The sequence below is a fragment of the Schistocerca cancellata genome, chromosome 3 (assembly GCF_023864275.1).
Source record: "Schistocerca cancellata isolate TAMUIC-IGC-003103 chromosome 3, iqSchCanc2.1, whole genome shotgun sequence".
Lineage (NCBI taxonomy): Eukaryota > Metazoa > Arthropoda > Insecta > Orthoptera > Acrididae > Schistocerca > Schistocerca cancellata.
The window spans coordinates 352,783,368-352,805,100 of NC_064628.1; the positions used below are offsets into that span (position 1 = coordinate 352,783,368).

The 21,733-nt window shown below is 43.8% G+C and overlaps 1 protein-coding gene across 1 annotated transcript in view; it reads left to right on the top strand.

The window, feature by feature from the left end:
• The first annotated feature begins 8,452 nt into the window (after positions 1–8,452).
• Positions 8,453–21,733, top strand: part of LOC126175039 (transmembrane protein 198) — a 174,940-nt gene continuing 161,659 nt past the window's right edge. The window contains exon 1 of the mRNA XM_049921541.1: positions 8,453–8,576. Coding sequence (XP_049777498.1) covers positions 8,540–8,576 — 37 coding nt within the window. The 5' untranslated portion in view covers positions 8,453–8,539. The remainder of the gene's footprint in view (positions 8,577–21,733) is intronic.

Sequence of the window (21,733 nt, forward strand, 5' to 3'; positions counted from 1 at the left end):
CTGCAACTAGAGCATTTCAAATAAAAAGAAGGGGGAATTATTTATGCGGCCCTCATCTTCAGTAACTGTCGTAGCTGTTTTCGTTGTTAGGATTTCGCCAACTAAATCGGTAAAAATGGAACCCTACTAGTCTCACTTTCTTGACCGTCTATCTGTCTACCCAACCCTTAAAACCCGTTTACCACGAGTACGGGTAGACATAATAAGCGGAAATGTATCGCTCTTCCTGCGGTATACGGTCCCTTGGTGATGTAAAAAAGTGAGCTTCTGTGTCAAAGCAATCTAAAGATACGGCCGTTTATGTAAAGAAAATTTACGCGAAAGGTCAAAAAATGGCTCTAAGAACTATTCGACCTAACTGCTTAGGTCATCAGTCTCCTAGACCTAGAACTACTTCAACCTACCAAACCTAAGGACATCACACACATTCAGTTCTTGCTTCGAGACAAACGGAACGTTGTCAGATGAAGTGTTACCAGGCGACGATCAGTCAGGGAAGAGCACGTTGTGCGATGTCCATGACGCACCCCCAGAGAAGGTTGCCCTCAGCATGGCGTTAGCTGTGCGGCAGCGGTTGGCTTGGGCTGAGACAGTCAGCTAACGGCTATTAGCCAGCTCATATTCCTCTCATCACTAACCAAATTATCTGGCAATAACTATTGTTGCTGTTCCATAATGCCTTCTTTTCCCGTGTTAGAACACACCAAAAGCATCCGTTCGCCCCTATGTAACGCATAATTAACCACTATATGTCTCAAGAGACGGAGCCGTCACTTCAAAAGGAGACGGGGACTATTGTATTGTCAGTAGAGAAGCACTAATAGCACCACGGGTCGGCCAGGAGAGTTCAGTGACCTCGAACGTGCACCTGTCAAAAGATATCAGGGACATATAAACCCTTCTAAAGCTACGCTGATCGATTGTTTGTGTTGCGACTGCGTAGTGGCAATGCGAAGGAACAACCATAGAGTAAATATCTCTGGAGTGAGCATTGCGTTCTGCGCATGTTGTCAACATTAAACCAGGATTGTCACGTATTTTAGGGACTTCGCTGTGCGTGTGTGCTTTCCCCAGAGTTTGAAGTTTATAATATCAAGAGTTTTTTTTGCGTTTTCACCGTTTGTTGATAGTGTTATTGCGATGGTGAATTACTGTTGTTGCTACGGGTGCAAAGAAAAATATGCGAAAGGAGGGATAGTAACTTTTCATGGGTACTATGTTTAAAAATTTCGAGACGCATTATAATTAAGGCTTGATTCTGTAGACCTATTTTTCTACGATTTTATGACTATATAATAGATATCACGGCTCGTACAAAAGCTTACAAACAATCGCTTCCTCTCGTAAATTTGCTAGTGGAACAGGAATGGGAATGGTTAGTTGTTTCAGCAAATACTATCCTCCATGCATTTATCAGTGACTTGTCGATTATGTTATAGATTTGAAAGACGGGAGACAGATAAATTCAATAGAGTGGGAGTCTGTAATTGTCTTCGTATAATATGTGTGTCCAAACCTTTTGTTTACTATAAAGTTACAGTAGGAGACCATGTTAAGTGTGCCTAGGACATGGAGAATGATTATGTGTGATTTATATTTTAGTTTCCCGAAGGATGAACAATGAGTAAAGACGTGGCTCCAGAAAATAAGGAGGAGTAATTTTGTCCCCACAAAATATTCCAAAGTATGTTCAAAACACTTTGAACAGGAATGTTTAGAGAGGAAAAAATTTCGACGTGTGTGGCTGAAGGTAGATGTTATACCAACTATTTTTAATTTTCCACAGCACCTACTACCAATTTCTGCATTCAGCTTAAATACATTTTCTGCACAAATCAAATAAAAAACACAATAGTGTAGCTATTCAAAGTACACATTCATCTTCTTTGGCGTATTTTGCCTTCAATTTATTTTCTTCACCATTTGATTAAGAAGCGTAAAATATTAGTAAACATGTCCCCAAACTCTTTCATTTGTGTCACTTTCCACTTCCCTTAATGGTGTTATATAAGTTGACTGTTACATGACCAACTGTATTTGCTTTACAGTACATTTATTCTCCGATCGCCCTTTTTCCTTCTTCGTACTCAGTCTACTATTTATTTAATAAACTGGGAGCAAGTACGTAAAATGCGTTAAATAAACACTTCAAAGTGTCACCAGTAAGAAAAATTGTCTTTAGGTCGCAAAAACGAGAAAATAAATACGCAGAAATAGCAGAAAAAAAGGTCGAATTAGCAGGGATATAATCACTAATGTGAGGCAAATTCGGTGTTTTTCGGACACTTGCAAAAGTACTAGCGTACTGCCAAGTCGTTTTGCAAGACTATCACTGCAAAAATGTACGTCAGGCTCTGTAATACTATAAAGTGCCGTATCATACCGAAAACTACCAAAAATCGAGTGCATCTGAACTGTGACACCTATCGCAAAGAAGCAGAATGCAATATCACTTGCCCTTAACATTTACGTAGCTGGTTTACTCCCGGTTTCAAATGGATACTGTTAAAATGTCTGCGCAACATATATAAATAATCCACGACACGTACGAAAAGAATCCGTCTGTACTAGGGATGTAGTGACATTCGAAATATTCAGGGCGCTATACGGACACACACGACGTCCCGAGAACACGTGACCAGGCCGGCAATGTATGTTGACAACACAAAATCTGTTCTGCGTATGTGAGTGCTCACTCCAGAGATATTTACTATATGGGAACAATCACAGCTAAAACAAGACCAAACAGACCACATGTACAAATGGACAGGGAACATCGACAACTACGGAGTGTAGATGTAAAAAAACAGCATGAAATCAGCGGACGGAATTAGTCGTGAGTACAATGAGTGTACGTAGAGAGTTAAAAACAATCGGGTACAGTGGTCGAGCAACTACTCATAAGCCACACATTTCCGTAATCAGTGCTAAGTGAACCTTGGGGTGGCGCAAAGAGCGACTCGACTGGACCGTAGATGAGTGGAAACAAGTTATTTGGAGTGATGGATCACGCTATACCCTGTGGGTTTGGGTTTCGCGAACGTCTGGAGAACGTTACCTGCCATCATGTGTAGTGCCAACAGTAAAGCCTGGAGGAAGTGGTTTTACGGTATGGTGGTGTTTCTCGTAGTTACAGCGTGGTCCCCTTATTGCGCTTAAGAAAACTGTAAATGCAGAAGGGTATGAGCACATTTTATAGCACTGTGCCACGCGTAAAGTAGAAGAATAGTTCAGGGACGATGATTACATCAGCATGACAATTCACCCTTACGTGAAACAGCAGTATGTGGACAATAACATTTATGGAAAGGACTGGCCGGCCAGAATCCCAATGAGAAGTCAATGAGACAGCTTCGGACTGAGTAAACGCGTTGGCTCTGCTCCAGACGCCAGCGTCCGCCATAACTACCTCATTTGTTTTCGGCTGTTGAGGAAGAATATGCTGCCAGTCTTCCACAGACATTCAGACACGTCACTGAAAGTGTCCCCAGCAGAGCTGAGCCATCATAAAGGCGGAAGAGTACGTATTCCATATTAGTGTCCAATAACAGCTGTCAAGTTACTGTTGATCAGATGGTGTACACTCGCGAAGAAAGTTCCCTCTAACATAATTCTTGCATTTATTGTGCTAATACATTCGTCTCTGCCACACTGGTTCCCCGTCCAGGTCCCATCTGGACGCTACAATAGCTCTTGAAATCACTCCTGTGGCGCCCACTCCGTGCCTATGGCCGTGGCTGCGGGTATCGAGAGCGTATTACAGTGTTTGCCATATCCGTTGTTTAATGGCCTTCGTTCGACTGTTTCTGTCTGCCAAGTAAATTCTCTTAGTTCAGTTGGATTCTATTTATACAAAACGTCTCTCAGTGTAGCTAATTTATTGCTACGTGAATTTTTGTATCGTATTGCTATCCTGTTTATCTGAGGTGTTCGCCGTTTTAATTTCTTACTGTCACGTTATAACAGTTTTTTTTCAACGTTACGTTTTCTATTACGAATTTTTTACCCATAGAAAACAGAAAAGATCTGATACTATGCAATAATAAGGTTAATGGTACCTGCAGAACAGTGGTTCCCAAACTGGGAGTAGTTACTCCCTGAGGGGCAAAATGAAATTTTCTGAGGGGTAAAAACTAAATGTTTCGATTCCATTTCAGTCACGAAACTAAATTATTTTCAAAAGATCATTACTTTTATCACAATTTTTAAGACTCTAATACTGGTTGTATAAGTCATCAATAACTACTTTTCTCATTTAGTAGCATTAATGCGGTGGAGGTTACGGTTTCCTCACATAGTCCACTTACATACATGTTGTGCTTCGTCCCGTACATCGCTGGTGATAAAAGGTGAGACATATACGTAACAAATGCTAAATATCAAAAGAAAATGTCTTCTCCAAGTCGTAGACAGTTCCTGTAGTAGTCCAGAAATTACTTCATTGCTCACTTCGAAACAGATTAATGAATTAACTGACAGCGCGACACAATAGTTACTACATAAAGACTACTATAGAATGTACACAGTATTATTATTATTACTATCACTGTTAGTGGCTGTGGTCAGACACAAAGCGTTACCAGCCTGAAGTCTTCCATTTTCTGCCAGTTCAGTAGTAAGGAGTGCAGTAATCAAGTGATTTACGAACAGTAAGCATAGTGCACACATTTTAACTTGGTCGATTTTAAATGGAGTTGCAGGGCGCAGGTCAAGCAAGTGCCGCAATGGAGAGGAGTAATGCAGAGGAAGAATGTTTCGTAACAATTGTCTATTCTCAATGTGGATAGTTAGCTTTCTTATCTCAGGAGGAGTTGTGCATGCATTTGCTATGTCCCATGAATTCCTTCGTCATTTATTCTAACCCCTCCCCCCTCACCCCCCACCCACACAAACACACGAAACTAAATATCATTCATCTTACGTATTAAAAATAAAAGTGTTCCAAGAAAAGTCTTTATTCTACAGTTTAGTTAGGTGCTAAAGTTGGTGATAATGTGGGAGAGGAGCAACAGACGGTGAAGGAGGGGGGGGGGGGCGGTACCAGCTAATGTCTAATTGCACTTGGGGTAATGGTCTGAGAACAACTGCACTACAAACTTCCACATGATTTAAATATCTAAGAAGATTTAAAATGAAACGAAACGATTTAAAATGAAACGAAACAGGAAATTAGTAGTAAGTAAGCTGAATGCTGTTCAGAGTATCGTGAGAAAGTGCCAGATGACTGTTAGGAGAAGAAGGAAATATTCGTAGGGCACTGTTGGTTGGAACACTCCGAGGAGGAGATTCAGGCATCTAATCGGAAATGGTTTTCTTGCTCCATTCACAATGACCCATTTTCTCTTGAGTCGCAAGTGTATCTGTTGAGTATAGGTGACTGCATAGTGTGGTGTCATGATTGTGTTACATTAGGATGAGATAAGGGAGAGGATAATATCCGGTGCGGGCACAGACTCCTCTTGAATATGACCAAGGCGACCCCATAACGTCCCCACACTGCGATCGGTTTAAATCATGTGATTTGATCCATTATAAATGGTTCTGAAAGCCTGCGACTGTGAAAACAATAGGTTTTTTTTATAAATAACTCTTCTGCTACCAGTCATGATTTCTTTATTTTATTTTTCGCACGACGCGTTTCGGGAAATTGTTCCCATTTTCAAGTGCATTTTTTATGTTTGTTGTGTCGTTCCTATGTGATGTTGTCGATGTGTGAGATTATGCATCATTTTGTTGACTTTTCTGCAATATATAAGAAAACACGCGATTTTTAGTTGGTTGTCGATCTTTTTGTGAAGTTGGTGGTGAAATTTAGAAGAATTTGTACCTACAGTTTCCTTATGGTACATTTGTGCAGAGTCTCAAAAAATTGGTTAATTAAGATTTACTCAAGAATTTTTCAAAGGAGCAAAATTTGGTATAGCTCTGTTAAATTCTGTTATTACGACATTTGGTCATGTCAATAGGAATCGTGGAATCAAGAACCTATCCCAGAAATAACGACGTAGATCAGTAACGTCGACAACCACACACAATCTTCACTGATATAAAACACTATATTCTTGGAAAATCACTGTTTTCAAAAGAGTCACTGAGACCGATCACTTTAAGCGTCGATCCTATAGTCGCGTGATGCTGATGCCATCGTAATCTTGTGGATAGGTCGGTCATAACTGCTCCACATCCGAAGTTTGCGACAGTTCGCGGGGGAAACTCGCAATCGCACTCCCATCAGATTTGGTGGTAAGATGGCCCAGTGAACAGCCCGTCAAAAACTGAACACTGATCAAGCATGAAAACAGGAAAAAGAAATACTGAACTGTGAAAAAAAAGCAAAACGAAAACCGTAAACGGCCCAAGCTTGAAAAGTGCAATATCGAGACAGACTGAATAGTCGCGGCGTCGTGGTTAACCACGTGGCTCATTGTGGTTGCTCCATATTGCACTTCTTGGCGTTGGACAGTTCACTGTTTCTATTTTTTTTAACAGTTCAGTTCACCTTTCTTCTGTTTTCGTGCTTGATCTGTGTTCAGTTTTTGACGAGATGTTCACTGGGCCCTCTTACAACTGAGGGGATGCGATGGGGAGTTACCCTTGTTAATAATATTCTGTACTGGTACAAACTGTGTCAGCGTTTTCTTCTCGGCCCACTGCAATCCACGAGTGTCAGGAAGTCACATGCTGTTACCTCACACCTCGCGCAATGGTCCCGAGCGCAGTGTACCGCTTACGAGCCCTCCTTGTGGCTCTATCTTTGGCTAACGCCGCACACAGCGGCCGAAATCCTATCCGGGACCAGCGCGCACACCGGAGCACGTAGAGTTTCAGTCAATGTTACGAAAACGTGCCAGTCTTAACCTTTACCGTCCTCTTTGCCTTATCATATCCCAGTGATTACAGCAGTTACACATGAACATAACGAGCAAGGAATTTTTATGTAAAGTGCGCTTCATCAAAAATGAACACGAAACTGTCAATCTGATTGCGTTACTTTATATTTGAGGAATAAAGAAATTTGTGCACAGCTTACACTGTGTTGGGGCAACCGCCGGGCTTAACGTCTTCATCCGACAGATATATCACCGTCAACAGTGTCACAAGCTCTCAATCCTTGATACATTCCGGAGAGATTTGCAATTTAATCCACTAAATTGGCATAAAGTCTGGTGATCAGGAACTTGACGGCACTTCCCCTGCTCTCCTTGTGAGACGAATACTGGCGGTGAAAATTTCTTCCTAACCCAGCAGGTTCGATCTGTGTATCTTCAAGGTCGAGCGCCACCGAACAGGCGTTTGTTGCCGACCTCGGTTACAGAGGTGAGTAGACTGATAGGGAAACCAATTACAAAGACACCAATATGTCCTATTTTTGAATATTCCTCCAATGTGTGTAGTACCCATGACGCACGCGTGACAACAGAGAGATAAGGAGTTCAGAGACGCGCTGTTAGGATCATGGCACGTCAGTACAATGCACACAAAATGTAAAGAGAATGATAAGTTTACTTAAATAGGGATACTGGAAGAAATCTGAAAATTTGTTCCAGGACTGGAACTCGTACCTGGATTTCTTGCCCTTCGTAACTAGTCATTGCACCAGTAGAGTATTCTAGTACGCCGCCTGGCCCGAGGCAAATTCTAAATGTCATCTGTTTCCCTCCTATATGCTGAAGACCTTAGCCGCGATGCTGTTTCTGCGAGAAACAAGAATAGGTATTCGAGGAAGATTGTGAAATAATTCAGCTCATACTTATTCAAATATTCCGGGCGTTTATGCCGTGCCGACCGCGGTGGCCAAGCGGTTCTAGGTGCTTCAGTTCGGAACCGCGCGACTGCTACGGTCGCAGGTTCGAATCCTGCCTCGGGCATGGGTGTGTGTGATGTCCTTAGGTTAGTTAGGTTTAAGTAGTTCTAAGTTCTAGGGGACTAATGACCTCAGATGTTAAGTCCCATAGCGCTCAGAGCCATTTGAACCATGTGGTCTGTCAAACCGGAAAGTAACCACAAATTGCCTAACAAAATCCACCTGTAACTATCACGTTACAGAAAACAATCGTTCGCCAACTGGGAACACTACCCTGTCAGAAGTTGAATCTATTAGCTATTTCGTTTACTGGCGTCTTTTGAAGGCTTTTGTTGTACGATATTTAAATGTCTTCCGTGACTGGGGGTGGACGCTGACGCCGCGGTGTGCCGGCAGGCCGCGATGGCGATGGCGCTGTCGCTGTCGGTGTCGGTGCCGGCGTCGGTGACGAGCCCGGCGGCGTCGTCGGCGCTGCCGTCGGCTCCGACGCTGGCGCCCGCCGTCGCGGTGACGGTGGGCGGCGCGGTGGCGGGGGGCGGCGGCCGCGGCCCGGGGGGCGGCGCCGGGCCCAGGACTCCCACCCCCGGGCCTCCCGTGGTGGGCGGGGGGCCAGGCGGCGGCGCGGGCGGCGGCCGCGGACATCCGGGGGCGGACGCGGGGGCGGCCGCCTGCCCCCCGAGGCTCGACTACGGCGCCGCCGCGGACACCGACGCCGCCGCCGCCATCATCTGCTCCATGTACATCGTCTTCGGCGTCGTCTACAGCCTGCTCGGTGAGTACCCCTCAGAGTCTTCATATCCACAGTTTCGTGCTTAAACCTCCCCTTCCTAATCCGCCAACTGCATTGCGATACACTACTGGCCATTAAAATTGCTACACCACGAAGTTGACGTGCTACAGACGCGAAATTTAACCGACAGGAAGAAGATGCTGTGATATGCAAATGATTAGCTTTTCAGAGCATTCACACTAGGTTGGCGCCGGTGGCGACACCTACAACGTGCTGACATGAGGAAAGTTTCCAACAGATTTCTCATACACAAACAGCAGTTGACCGGCGTTGCCTGGTGAAATGTTGTTGTGATGCCTCGTGTAAGGAGGATAAATGCCTACCATCACGTTTCCGACTTTGATAAAGGTCGGATTGTAGCCTATCGCGAATGCGGTTCATCATTTCGCGACATTGCTGCTCGCGTTGGTCGAGATCCAATTACTGTTAGCAGAATATGGAATCGGTGGCTTCAGGAGGGTAATACGGAACGCCGTGCTGGATCCCAGCGGCCTCGTATCACTAGCAGTCGAGATGACTGCCATCTTATTAGCATGGCTGTAACGGATCGTGGAGCCACGCCTCGATCCCTGAGTCAACAGATGGAGACGTTTGCAAGACAACAACCATCTGCACGAACAGTTCAACGACGTTTGCAGCAGCATCGACTATCAGCTCGGAGACCATGACTGCGGATACCCTTGACGATGCATCACAGACAGGAGCGCCTGCGATGGTGAACTCAACGACGAACCTGGGTGCACGAATGGCAAAACGTCATTTTTTCAGATGAATCCAGGTTCTGTTTACAGCATCATGATGATCGCATCCGTGTTTGGCGACATCGCGGTGAAAGCACATTGGAAGCGTTTATTCGTCATCGCCATACTGGCGTATCACCCGGCGTGATGGTATGGGGTGCCACTGGTTACACGTCTCGGTCACCTCTTGTTCGCATTGACGGCACTTTGAACAGTGGACGTTACATTTCAGATGTGTTACGACCCGTGTCTCTACCCTTCATTCGATCCCTGCAAAACCCTACATTTCAGCAGGATAATGTACGACCGCATGTTGCAGGTCCTGTACGGGCCTTTCTGGATAAAGAAAATGTTCGTCTGCTGCCCTGGCCAGCACATTCTCCAGATCTCTCACCAACTGAAAACGTCTGGTCAATGGTGGCCGAGCAACTGGCTCGTCACAATACACCAGTCACTACTCTTGATGAACTGTGGTATCGTGTTGAAGCTGCATGGGCAGCTGTACCTGTACACGCCATCCAAGCTCTGTTTGACTCAATGCCCAGGCGTATCAAGGATGTTATTACGACCAGAGGTAGCTGTTCTGAGTACAGATGTCTCAGGATCTATGCACCGAAATTGCGTGAAAATGTAATCACATGTGAGTTCTAGTATAATATATTTGTCCAATGAATACCCGTTTATCATCTGCATTTGTTCTTGGTGTAGCAGTTTTAATGGCCAGAAGTGTATAATTGACCGTGATCGCGTTTGCCTACTGAAATTTTACAGTGAGTGAGGCTACCGTTACGAAGCAAAATAACACTGGGTAGTTGGAGGAAAGAGCACAACAGACTCTTGTGAAGGAAGACTCTATTCTAGATAATAATTTTGAAACGGGTGGAATTTAGTGCAATCGCTCATGAGCCCCCCAGGGGGGAAAAGGGTACCAAGTAGTATTTTAACACAAAAAATATTGATTATTCAAAAATACTGATTAGCAAGCCCACTAGGGCAATGGACCTCTAGAATCTTAAGAAAGGTAATGGCAAAGAAAATTAAGCAAATAATCACCGGTGTGGCAACGGAAGGTTGTCACCCTTTTCCACAACACGAGAGTCCGCGAGAAAATAAATGAATCAGAAAGCACTGAGTTTACAATTACCCAGTCTGGAATACTAAATTTTGAAAGTAAAGTCAAATGAAGTTGCTGGTTAAATAAATGACTGACTGTAACTGAAACTTGTTTCGTAAAAAATGACTTTCAGTAACCTCAGCATAACGTAATGCAAAATTTAGAAAAAGGCAAGCAGTTTACTTTTAATTATGGAAATACTGAATTTCCTTTAAGCAAATGAGCTCCTGATTTACTTTTAAGATAACAATAACGTATATACCAAGCCAGCAGAAGTCACTCCCTAATAATAGAATAAATAAAATTGCGCACTCTTTATTTGTGCTGTATCTTTAGTTATTAGTTTTGCCATTGAAATTTTGCGTTACTTTAAGTGAGTGAAGTTAAGACTCAAAATTGCAAAGTAGTGGCTAAACTTTAGCCACCCTTATGCAACACAAGAATGAACAGTTACTGAGGCAGCGAAATTTAGATTGAAACTGGGCATTACCAAACAAACAAAACTGGCAGTAAATAGTCAATTAATTTTCATATTTTTACGACACTCGGTGATTGTATGGAAACGAAAGGGACCCTGCTTGGTAATAATGTCTAAGGACAATGTCAACACAGGTGCCCCACAATTTTCAACGACGGCAGGTTATAATTCAAGAAATTAGTGAACAGTCTTACGTTGTTGTAGCTTTACGGACGACGAAGAATGTGGCCGACGACAATGTTGAGCTGCCGAGCAGCCGCTGTTACTGCTGCTGTTGGTTGAGACATTGAGTCGTCTCCAGAGCCACGGATAACTATGGGACAGGCACCAGTTAGAATTGCAGCTTTCTCCGCCTGTACACTACTACCGTGCTCTCGATACACGCGGGTTAACGAAGTAGGTGCGCCTACACTGGCGCGAACGTATCTGCACACCGCGTCTGTGAGAAAGCTCAACAAACACTTCCGCACTCTTTCATGACTGAAGCTACTCTGCTTCATCAATGATCGCAGCACGACAGAGTCTCTTCATATGCAAAGATAAACAACGGCACAGCAACTGCAATTTCGTAGTTGCTATCGGCACATTAAAATAATGTTGCCTTATCTATTACCCGGAAATTTACAATATTTACATTATAATCAAAATCAGTTATATACTGTGACAAATAAATACGCTATTACATCCTTTACATACTAACTATAGTTTCTGTAATAAAACTTACATATTCAGAAACTTAAGTAAAGTAGAAGTTATCAACAAATACTAAATGGTGAAAAATTCTGGATGACGCAGAAGGTATTTTATCTGTATTTTTGGTATTGCAATGCCACAGCAAGGACCTGCATTTTACGGGATAAACTTGCCAGAATTGACATAGTTTATGAAAGACTGCCCTTGACCGCAATAAGAACATTCCAGTGCAATCTTCTAGATTCGAAGACATATTCTGCTGCCAGGCTGTGAGCACGACGACACTGCACGGCGACTGAAACCATGGTCGTAAGATGCGGACAGAGCAGTGTGCTCCTGTCGCTATCAGGGACGTTCGGCAGCACGTCAGTCGAGGCACTGTGCGCGATGCTCGGGTTATACCTAACAGACATCACCATTAATCTCACGCTGCAGTACAGGGTATTTGCACTAAAGCGCCAAAGAAACTGGTATAGGAATGCTTATTCAACTACAGAGATATGGAAACAGGCAGAATAAACAAAAAAGACTGGCGCAGTTGTTAGCTCGGGTACTGCTTCTACAGTGGCAGGTCATCAAGGTTTAAATGAGTTTGAACGTGGTGTTATAGTCGGCACACGTGCGATGGGTCACAGCATCTTCGAGGTAGCGATGAAGAGGGAATTCTCCCATACGACCGTTTTACGGGTATACCGTGAATATCAGGAATCCGGTAAAATATCATATCTCCGATATCGCTGCTGCTGGACAAAGATCCTGCAAGAGCGACGAAGAGAATCGTTCTGCGTGACAGAAGTGCAACCCTTCCGCAAATTGCTGCAGATATCAATGCTGGGCCATCAATAAGTGTCAGCGTACCAACCAGTCAACGAAACATCATCGATACGGGCTTTCGGAGCCAAGGACCTACTTGTGTACCCTTGATGACTGAACGACACTAAGCTTTACGCCTCGCCTGGTGCCGTCAACTCCGACATTGGACTGTTGATGACTGGAAACATGTTGCCTGGTCGGACGAGTCTCGTTTCAGATTGCATCGAGCAGATGGACGTGTACGGATATGGAGACAACCTCGTGAATCCAGGGACCCTGCATGTCAGTAGCGGACTGTTCAAGAGCTGGTGGAGGCTCTGTAATGGTGTGCGGCGTGTGGAGTTAGAGTGATATGGGACCCCTGATGCGTCTAAATACACTCCTGGAAATGGAAAAAAGAACACATTGACACAGGTGTGTCAGACCCACCATACTTGCTCCGGACACTGCGAGAGGGCTGTACAAGCAATGATCACACGCACGGCACAGCGGACACGCCAGGAACCGCGGTGTTGGCCGTCGAATGGCGCTAGCTGCGCAGCATTTGTGCACCGCCGCCGTCAGTGTCAGCCAGTTTGCCGTGGCATACGGAGCTCCATCGCAGTCTTTAACACTGGTAGCATGCCGCGACAGCGTGGACGTGAACCGTATGTGCAGTTGACGGACTTTGAGCGAGGGCGTATAGTGGGCAGGCGGGAGGCCGGGTGGACGTACCGCCGAATTGCTCAACACGTGGGGCGTGAGGTCTCCACAGTACATCGATGTTGTCGCCAGTGGTCGGCGGAAGGTGCACGTGCCCGTCGACCTGGGACCGGACCGCAGCGACGCACAGATGCACGCCAAGACCGTAGGATCCTACGCAGTGCCGTAGGGGACCGCACCGCCACTTCCCAGCAAATTAGGGACACTGTTGCTCCTGGGGTATCGGCGAGGACCATTCGCAACCGTCTCCATGAAGCTGGGCTACGGTCCCGCACACCGTTAGGCCGTCTTCCGCTCACGCCCCAACATCGTGCAGCCCGCCTCCAGTGGTGTCGCGACAGGCGTGAATGGAGGGACGAATGGAGACGTGTCGTCTTCAGCGATGAGAGTCGCTTCTGCCTTGGTGCCAATGATGGTCGTATGCGTGTTTGGCGCCGTGCAGGTGAGCGCCACAATCAGGACTGCATACGACCGAGGCACACAGGGCCAACACCCGGCATCATGGTGTGGGGAGCGATCTCCTACACTGGCCGTACACCACAGGTGATCGTCGAGGGGACACTGAATAGTGCACGGTACATCCAAACCGTCATCGAACCCATCGTTCTACCATTCCTAGACCGGCAAGGGAACTTGCTGTTCCAACAGGACAATGCACGTCCGCATGTATCCCGTGCCACCCAACGTGCTCTAGAAGGTGGCCAGCAAGATCTCCGGATCTGTCCCCCATTGAGCATGTTTGGGACTGGATGAAGCGTCGTCTCACGCGGTCTGCACGTCCAGCACGAACGCTGGTCCAACTGAGGCGCCAGGTGGAAATGGCATGGCAAGCCGTTCCACAGGACTACATCCAGCATCTCTACGATCGTCTCCATGGGAGAATAGCAGCCTGCATTGCTGCGAAAGGTGGATATACACTGTACTAGTGCCGACATTGTGCATGCTCTGTTGCCTGTGTCTATGTGCCTGTGGTTCTGTCAGTGTGATCATGTGATGTATCTGACCCCAGGAATAAGTCAATAAAGTTTCCCCTTCCTGGGACAATGAATTCACGGTGTTCTTATTTCAATTTCCAGGAGTGTATGACTCCGGCAGGTAACATGTACGTAAGCATCCTGTGTGATCACTTTGGCAATTCCAGCAGGCAATACGACACGCCACACATCCACAATTGCTACAGAGTGGCTCCAGAACACTGTTTTGAGTTTAAACACCTCCGCTGGCCACCAAACTCCCAAGACATCAACATTATTGAGCATATCAGGAATGCCTTGAAATGTGCTGTTCAGAAAAGATCTCCACCACCTCGTACTCTAACGGATTTATGGACAGCCCTGCAGGATTCGTGGTATCAGTTCCCTCCGGCACTACTTCAGACACTAGTCGAGTCCATGCCACGTCGTGTTGTGGCAGTTCTGCGCGCTCGCCGGAGCCCTGCACAGTGTTGGGCAGGTGTACCAGTTTTTTGGCTCTACAGTGTATAATGTCCATGAAAGAACGTAACAGAGTGTGTGAAAGACGAACACTCAAAGTCTATCCTTCGTCATACGGCATCCTTCTAAACGACAGTTCAATACAGCCCATATCCGACCAAGCACATCTGCAGTGAAGATAAGAACACCTGCAGCGATGCGATGTCATAAGTCTTCGAGATTGTGTGGTAGAGATGGAACAGGAACGTCATACAATTCCACAAGAAAATATCGCAAGGCGTCCGACCTGACAACCGTGGCGCCCACTAAAGTACTTCCTGCCGCCGTTGGATAAGCAGCTGCAGCAGCAAGTCGTATACCCCTAGCTTACTTATTTGTTACATAGTTTAATTCTTAATTTCTTTGCGTGTTTTTGGGTATTTGCATTGTTTAATTCATAAATTTCGGGCGTATTATAGTATTTGATAGTTGTAGCATCGCGCTTTAGTGTTTACTTCGTAGATTCTTACTTAAATTGCGTGTGAGTTTCGTATAGGAGATGTAATTTCGAGTTTTAGTTACTGTAATCGTAAATTCAGGCAGATTGTAGCGCAGTCGTTAGGCATTTGTACAGGTTAGTTCATACATTCTTTGCGTGTTTCCCTTGCGTTATCTAGGCACGAACTCGTCTTTCAGTAACTGTTGTTCAACATCGATTAGAATGGACAGGGACTGTGATTGCTGTGTTCGGATGAGGGCTCAGTTGGCATCCCTTCGCTCACAGCTGCAAGCGGCGCTGACTTCGGTCGCGCAGCTTGAGGCTGTTGCCAATGGGCACCACTGTGGGGAGCCGGACTTGGGTATCACGGGGATGTCAACCTCGTCCCGTCTGTCCCCAGATCGGTCTGCCGCTGTGGTTGCCCCGGTTGCTGCCCGCAGTGGGGCTGAGCCCTCGCCTGTGGTTGATTGGGAGGTCGTTCCAAGACGTGGCAGGCAGCGAAAGACGTCCCCGGAGGCTGATCAGAAAGCCTCCCTGGTGCGTCTGACGAACAGGTTTCAGGCATTGTCTCTGGCTGAGCCAGATACAGCTGCCTGCCCTGTTTCAGAGGATGATTCTCAGCCTTCAAGGTCCGGGCAATCGCAGAGGGTGGGCTTATTGGTAGTTGGGAGCTCCAATGTTAGGCGCGTAATGGGGCCCCTTAGGGATATGGCGGCTAAGGAGGGGAAGAAATCCAGTGTGCACTCCTTGTGCATTCCGGGTGGAGTCATTCGTGATGTGGAAAGGGTCCTTCCGGATGCCATGAAGAGCACAGGCTGCAGCCAGCTGCAGGTGGTGGCACATGTCGGCACTAATGACGTGTGTCGCTTTGGATCTGAGGAAATTCTCTCTGGATTCCAGCGGCTATCTGATTTGGTGAAGGCCGCCGGTCTTGCTTACGAGATGAAGGCAGAGCTCACCATCTGCAGCATCGTTGACAGAACCGACTGCGGACGTTTGGTGCAGAGCCGGGTGGAGGGTCTGAATCAGAGGCTCAGGCGGTTTTGCGACCGTGTTGACTGCAGATTCCTTGACTTGCGCCATAGGGTAGTGGGGTTTCGGGTTCCGCTGAATAGGTCAGGAGTTCACTACACTCAGCTGGCGGCTACACGGGTAGCGGAGGCTGTGTGGCGTGTACTGGGCGGTTTTTTATGTTAGAAGGCCTCGGGAAAGTACGGGGTGGACTGCAATCTCAAATGGTGCATGGCAAATACAGGACGTGCTTGGATCAAGGAACAGTCGGAATTGTAGTTGTAAATTGTTGTAGTAGTGCTGGGAAAGCCCCTGAGCTACAAGCGCTAATAGAAACCACAGAAGCTGAATTCGTTATAGGTACAGAAAGCTGGCCAAAGCCTGAAATAAGTTCTGCAGAAATTTTTACGAAGTCTCAGACGGTGTTCAGGAAGGATTAGGCAGAATTGGTGGTGGAGTGTTTGTGTCTGTCAGTAGTGGTTTATCTTATAGTGAAGTCGAAGTAGATACTCCGTACGAACTGGTATGGGTGGAGGTTATACTTAACAGCCGAACTAAGTTAATATTTGGCTCCTTCTACCGACCCCCAGACTCCAATGATATAGTTGCTGAACAGTTCAGAGAAAATTTGAGTCTCGTAACAAATAAATACCCCACTCATACGGTTATAGTTGGCGGGGACTTCAACCTTCCCTCGATATGTTGGCAAAAATACTTGTTCAAAACCGGTGATAGGCAGAAAACATCTCCCGAGATCGTCCTAAATGCTTTCTCCGAAAATTATTTCGAGCAGTTAGTCCACGAACCCACGCGAATTGTAAATGGTTGCGAAAACACACTTGACCTCTTAGCCACTAACAATGCAGAGCTAATAGAGAGCATGAAACGTCCCCTTAGAAAAATTATACAAGACACTGCTTAAACTGACACACAATATTTTTAGTGCAACGCAATCTGACTTTCAGAAATCCCTACAAAAGAATGGCCCTGACTTACATTAACCTATAACTTTCACAAATCACTTACCTCACCATTCGTTACTCGAACTACTGCAATACAGCGGGCGCCACTACTGCCAGCTAAATAAAAGATTCAAACTACTGAAGGCACTAGCTACTGATAGGCATAGTTAGCAAATGAAAGATTTTAATAGAGAACAAACAATGTATTTACCTTAATAATCATAATATATATAGCAGTTCATGACATCCATTTTTACAAATTTCAAAACTCCGCCATTTCTCTCCCCACATCCACCACTGCTGGCAGCTCACCTCCAACTGCGCAACGCTACGCGCTGTTCACATCCAGCTGCCGCTGCCCAACACTACAATGGCAGACAACAATGCAAACTAGCTACAGACTGCACACAGCACAGCCAGTGATTTTCATACCGAGCGCTACGTAACGTTGCCGATAAGAAAACATAAACAGCCTACTTACATAGCCCCCATGCTCCCCACAAAAAATTGTACAAATTGTTTTGGGCAGTGGCCAATAATGATTTGATAAAATTTTTCATAATTACAATAACAAAGATGTCAAATGCACACACTTATTGATAAAATGTTGGTCAAAAGCTAAAATTTTCTCACAGTCCATAAAGACAGTCCAGATTGTTCATCACTGTAAAATTGCAGTGTTTTTCTCAAAGTCTGAGCAGTAAAAGAAAATGCACACGGAAGTAGTGGATTTCCATGGAGTCTTGAAGAAGTAGTGTTGTCCTTCCAACGGAAAGACAGTGCTGACTCTTGACATGCTGACAGGTAATGGGCCACAACAGAGCAAACCCACAGCAGAGTCATTCGAACTTTTGAAGAATATTGGTAGGTAGGTAGGTCATCACAGAGCAGACCCACTGTAGACCTGGTAGAGAGTATGGTATTGGTGGGCCACCAGAGATGCAGACCCACTGTAGTCCTTGTAGAGATGGCCAGCAGCCATCAGTTGTGACTGTGCGGGTGCACAATCACCACTGAAGAGTCTTGCGGATAATATAGCAAGTCCATAACCACCACTTGTGCACTCACAAAGTTTTTGGAATTGTCCTTAGAACCAGCAATGCTGTTATCCAGTCCCTTGCTGAATTATTAACACACGTGGAAACACTAACAGTCCCTACTTCTCACATATTGTCCATATTCTATGACCAACAGAAACGTGTGCAGTGAAATGGAACTTACAAGTTAATAATATGATGATCTGGTGTCAATTACAATTTTATAAGATAAGAATACAATTACAAAGGTACAAAATACATCATTAAAGAACATAACAATACAGATAACATTTGTGGTACAGGCTTTACAAAAGAATCGAACTAACATATACATCAGTGTTACAGGAATTGTGACATAAGTAAATACAGAAAAGATCAAAATAACTTTTGAAACATCACCTTCACATATGAGCAACAAAACAGAATAAATAATGTCTAAACATTTTTCAAAGTAAATAACATATTATCATAAAAATTCTACAATGTAACTCTCATCAGATAAACACATAAAGACAGGAAGAACACAAATATACAAGAGTACACAAACACATAGCGGGATAACAGAAAGGGAAAGGACAGGGTTTGTTTTACTGCAGTATCTTGCAAACAAAACTCTCTTTACTTCTTGGAGATCTCCCTTCGTTCTTCATTATTTCCAAAAAGTCATATCTATACCTGCTTTCTTTACTTTTCTCGTATAACCTCTCAGTGCATTTCTTCAAATTCATCACAACTCATTCTCTTATAGGCTACCCCCTCTTAAGCTAACTTCAATCTATTGAGCTCAGATGCTAAACTAAGGGACGAGGCAATGCAGCAGCACAAAACAATTAACACAAACATCAATGACAAAAAATTTAAATAGGCAAAGCAATTGCAATACTACAACTAATATAAGGCAATGTGCAGCAAACAAGAAAAATAAATCAGTACTAAACTGGCTTAGAAGAGTAACACAAAGTCAAATTCAGTAACACTATGTCTGGCAAACAGCAGCAGCAAATGAAATAACTTATATCTAAACATGACATAGCTCAAGCAGAAAAAAACATTACACTAAAGACAATAATGCAGACAAGGGAAATGTATATTCACATCTTAATGTCTATGTAATTAAAGTGGTGCACCACAAATTATTCTACAAAAGAAATTACCAAGGACTTGAAAAGAAAATTCTGTATGCAATTCCTGTGAAATGTTTTTGTGCTCCTTTGTTTTTTTTTAAGTACACCATACAGTTTTTTTTTACTGGATCTGTAGGCATAAAATATTTATATTAGTACATCTACAAAATTTTATTTTAACCAATGCTGCAGTGCAGCTAGGAACTAGATAATAAACAAAATAGGCAAAGCAAGGCGTGAAACGTCATTCACTAGCCATATGGCATTTCATAATGCAGTAAACAATCTTTCAACTAGCAAGACAATAGACATGAAATGTTTCTCATCATTTCATTTCAGTAAATATCATAAATTAAGAACTCTGCAGTGTAATCATGTTTTGAAGTTTGAGGGTGTCGTATTTACGATGCTTTCTGCAAAATAATGTCAATAGCGAGGATAATGGCCTCCCTTTTTTTTCAGCCTGTGCCTCTGAAAAGGCACACACAAATGGCTTGTTCTCCAGGCGTCTGAAACAGCTGGGTGCCCACGACGCATTATGTGCAGGTGGTTACTTAACTTTCTTACGGAAATATTTACGACAGCAGTTTCCGCTACAGTGACAGTCTCATATACAAAATTTCACGGGTCGAGTATTTGCGTTGCAAATGTGTAGAAACAAAATCTTATGAATATAACAGTGTCCAAAAAATTTTCGCCGGCATTGTGATACATTCACGCATTTAGACACATTTCATAACTCTTACAATTACGATTCTTGGTTTCCAACAACCTTTTTCACAAACCAGAGTCCCTAACCACTACTCATTATTCCTTACCTTATTCGTCGACACTTCTTCAATATTTCACCATAATAAATACGTAGCATAATCAGATTCCTCATACAGCATCAGCTTATTGATCATAAACATACCTCAACAGCATTATACACATAGTCATCGTAATAATAACATCAATTAACACCTCATTCAACTCTCAAAATCGTCGTAGCTTTCTCCAATAATTTCAAAACCTAAGAAAAATTCTCTGCTCATGTCAAAAGTGTCATCTGCCTCAAACGTATTTTAAAAATCGTGATTCCATACCAAATATATCATTCAAAGCTCTCATAATATCACAATGGTTCCGAAAAAATATGAACTGTTCACAAAGTACAGACAAAATACAATTTCGTAAGTGTGAAGTAATCCAACTCTGTAATTGCATAAACATGTGTCACTGACGTAGTAAAAAAAGTTTGTCTCTCTCAGTTAAATGATCAGATAGCTGTGTAATTATGTGTTAGAGAAATATGGTACCGATGTGTAAAGTTGTATAAGCAAATACCATATTAGCTAGGGCTCCTTGTGCTTGCCAAACACATGATACACAAAAGTAAGCATGTACCCCCCTGAAGATTAATGTAATTATACCCTCAGGTGTTACAGATTACAGCAATGGAATGAAATGTATCACGGAAAACTTTCTTTGTAATTCAAAAATCTTGAAAAAATAAATGGTTTAAGTACAAAATTAAGCACTCAAATGCATGTCCTGTAGCGCTAAATGTGCGTCTTGCTGTAAGATAATTCTGTGGAAGTGTCGTAGTTATTTTCCTCCGAAAGCTAAGTTCTGCAGAAGCCAATGTACTTACCTCATGATAAACAAAAGCGAAATGCTTTGCGTATAGATATCGTAGTTATTATGCTTATTGGCGTGATGAAGAAAGCACTGTACTGTAACGTATTGTTGTGCTACGGAAAAGGCTGCCTCCTAGTAGCTATACCACAAAAGTTACTACTAAAACATGTTTTACTTTCCAGAATAAAACAGAAAACTGTGCAGATATAAAACAGAAACTCCGCAAAAGCAACATTGTAAATTGTCACTCATTAGTAGTGTCGTGATAAAATCGTGTAGCTGTCACACAAACCAACCACTGTGTCATCTGGCATTTCACAGAAAGTACTTTAAATCCAGAATGTATTTTCAAGTAAACCAAAATGTTGCATTAAAATCTCATTAGCAGTACTGGTAAATGTTCTAAGTATGTGAGCCTTATAGTCGTTACGTAATCGTGCAACTAACAAGCAAGAATGCACACACACAATAACACTGTGTCGTCTGTTCACAATAACAATGCATTCGTAATTACTTGTCAAAGTTCCCTAGGTTCTTGACTGGATAGTTAACTTCAAAACATAGCTGTTTCTAAGTGTGACAATGCATACTAGAAATGTGAAGCGAAACGTTTTATGGCAAAGACAAAGTTAAAAAGCGGATTATTTTTCAATAAACGGTTTTACATGTGAAATGTGGTGTAAACCTTTACTCTTCCTAGTACGCAGAGTTTCAACTTCAACGCAATTATCATGTGGTATACGTCGGATTCTGTAAGGTCCATTGTAAACGAGAAAGAATTTGTGACTCAAGTGTTTCTTCTTATGTGACAATGAATGAGCTTTAATGAGAACTTTCTGACCAATATATAATTTCTTTGCATTTGCTTTACCGTGTAGTTTTCTCCTTTTGTTTGCTGCAGATTTGATATTTTTAAGAGCCAAATCAATTATGT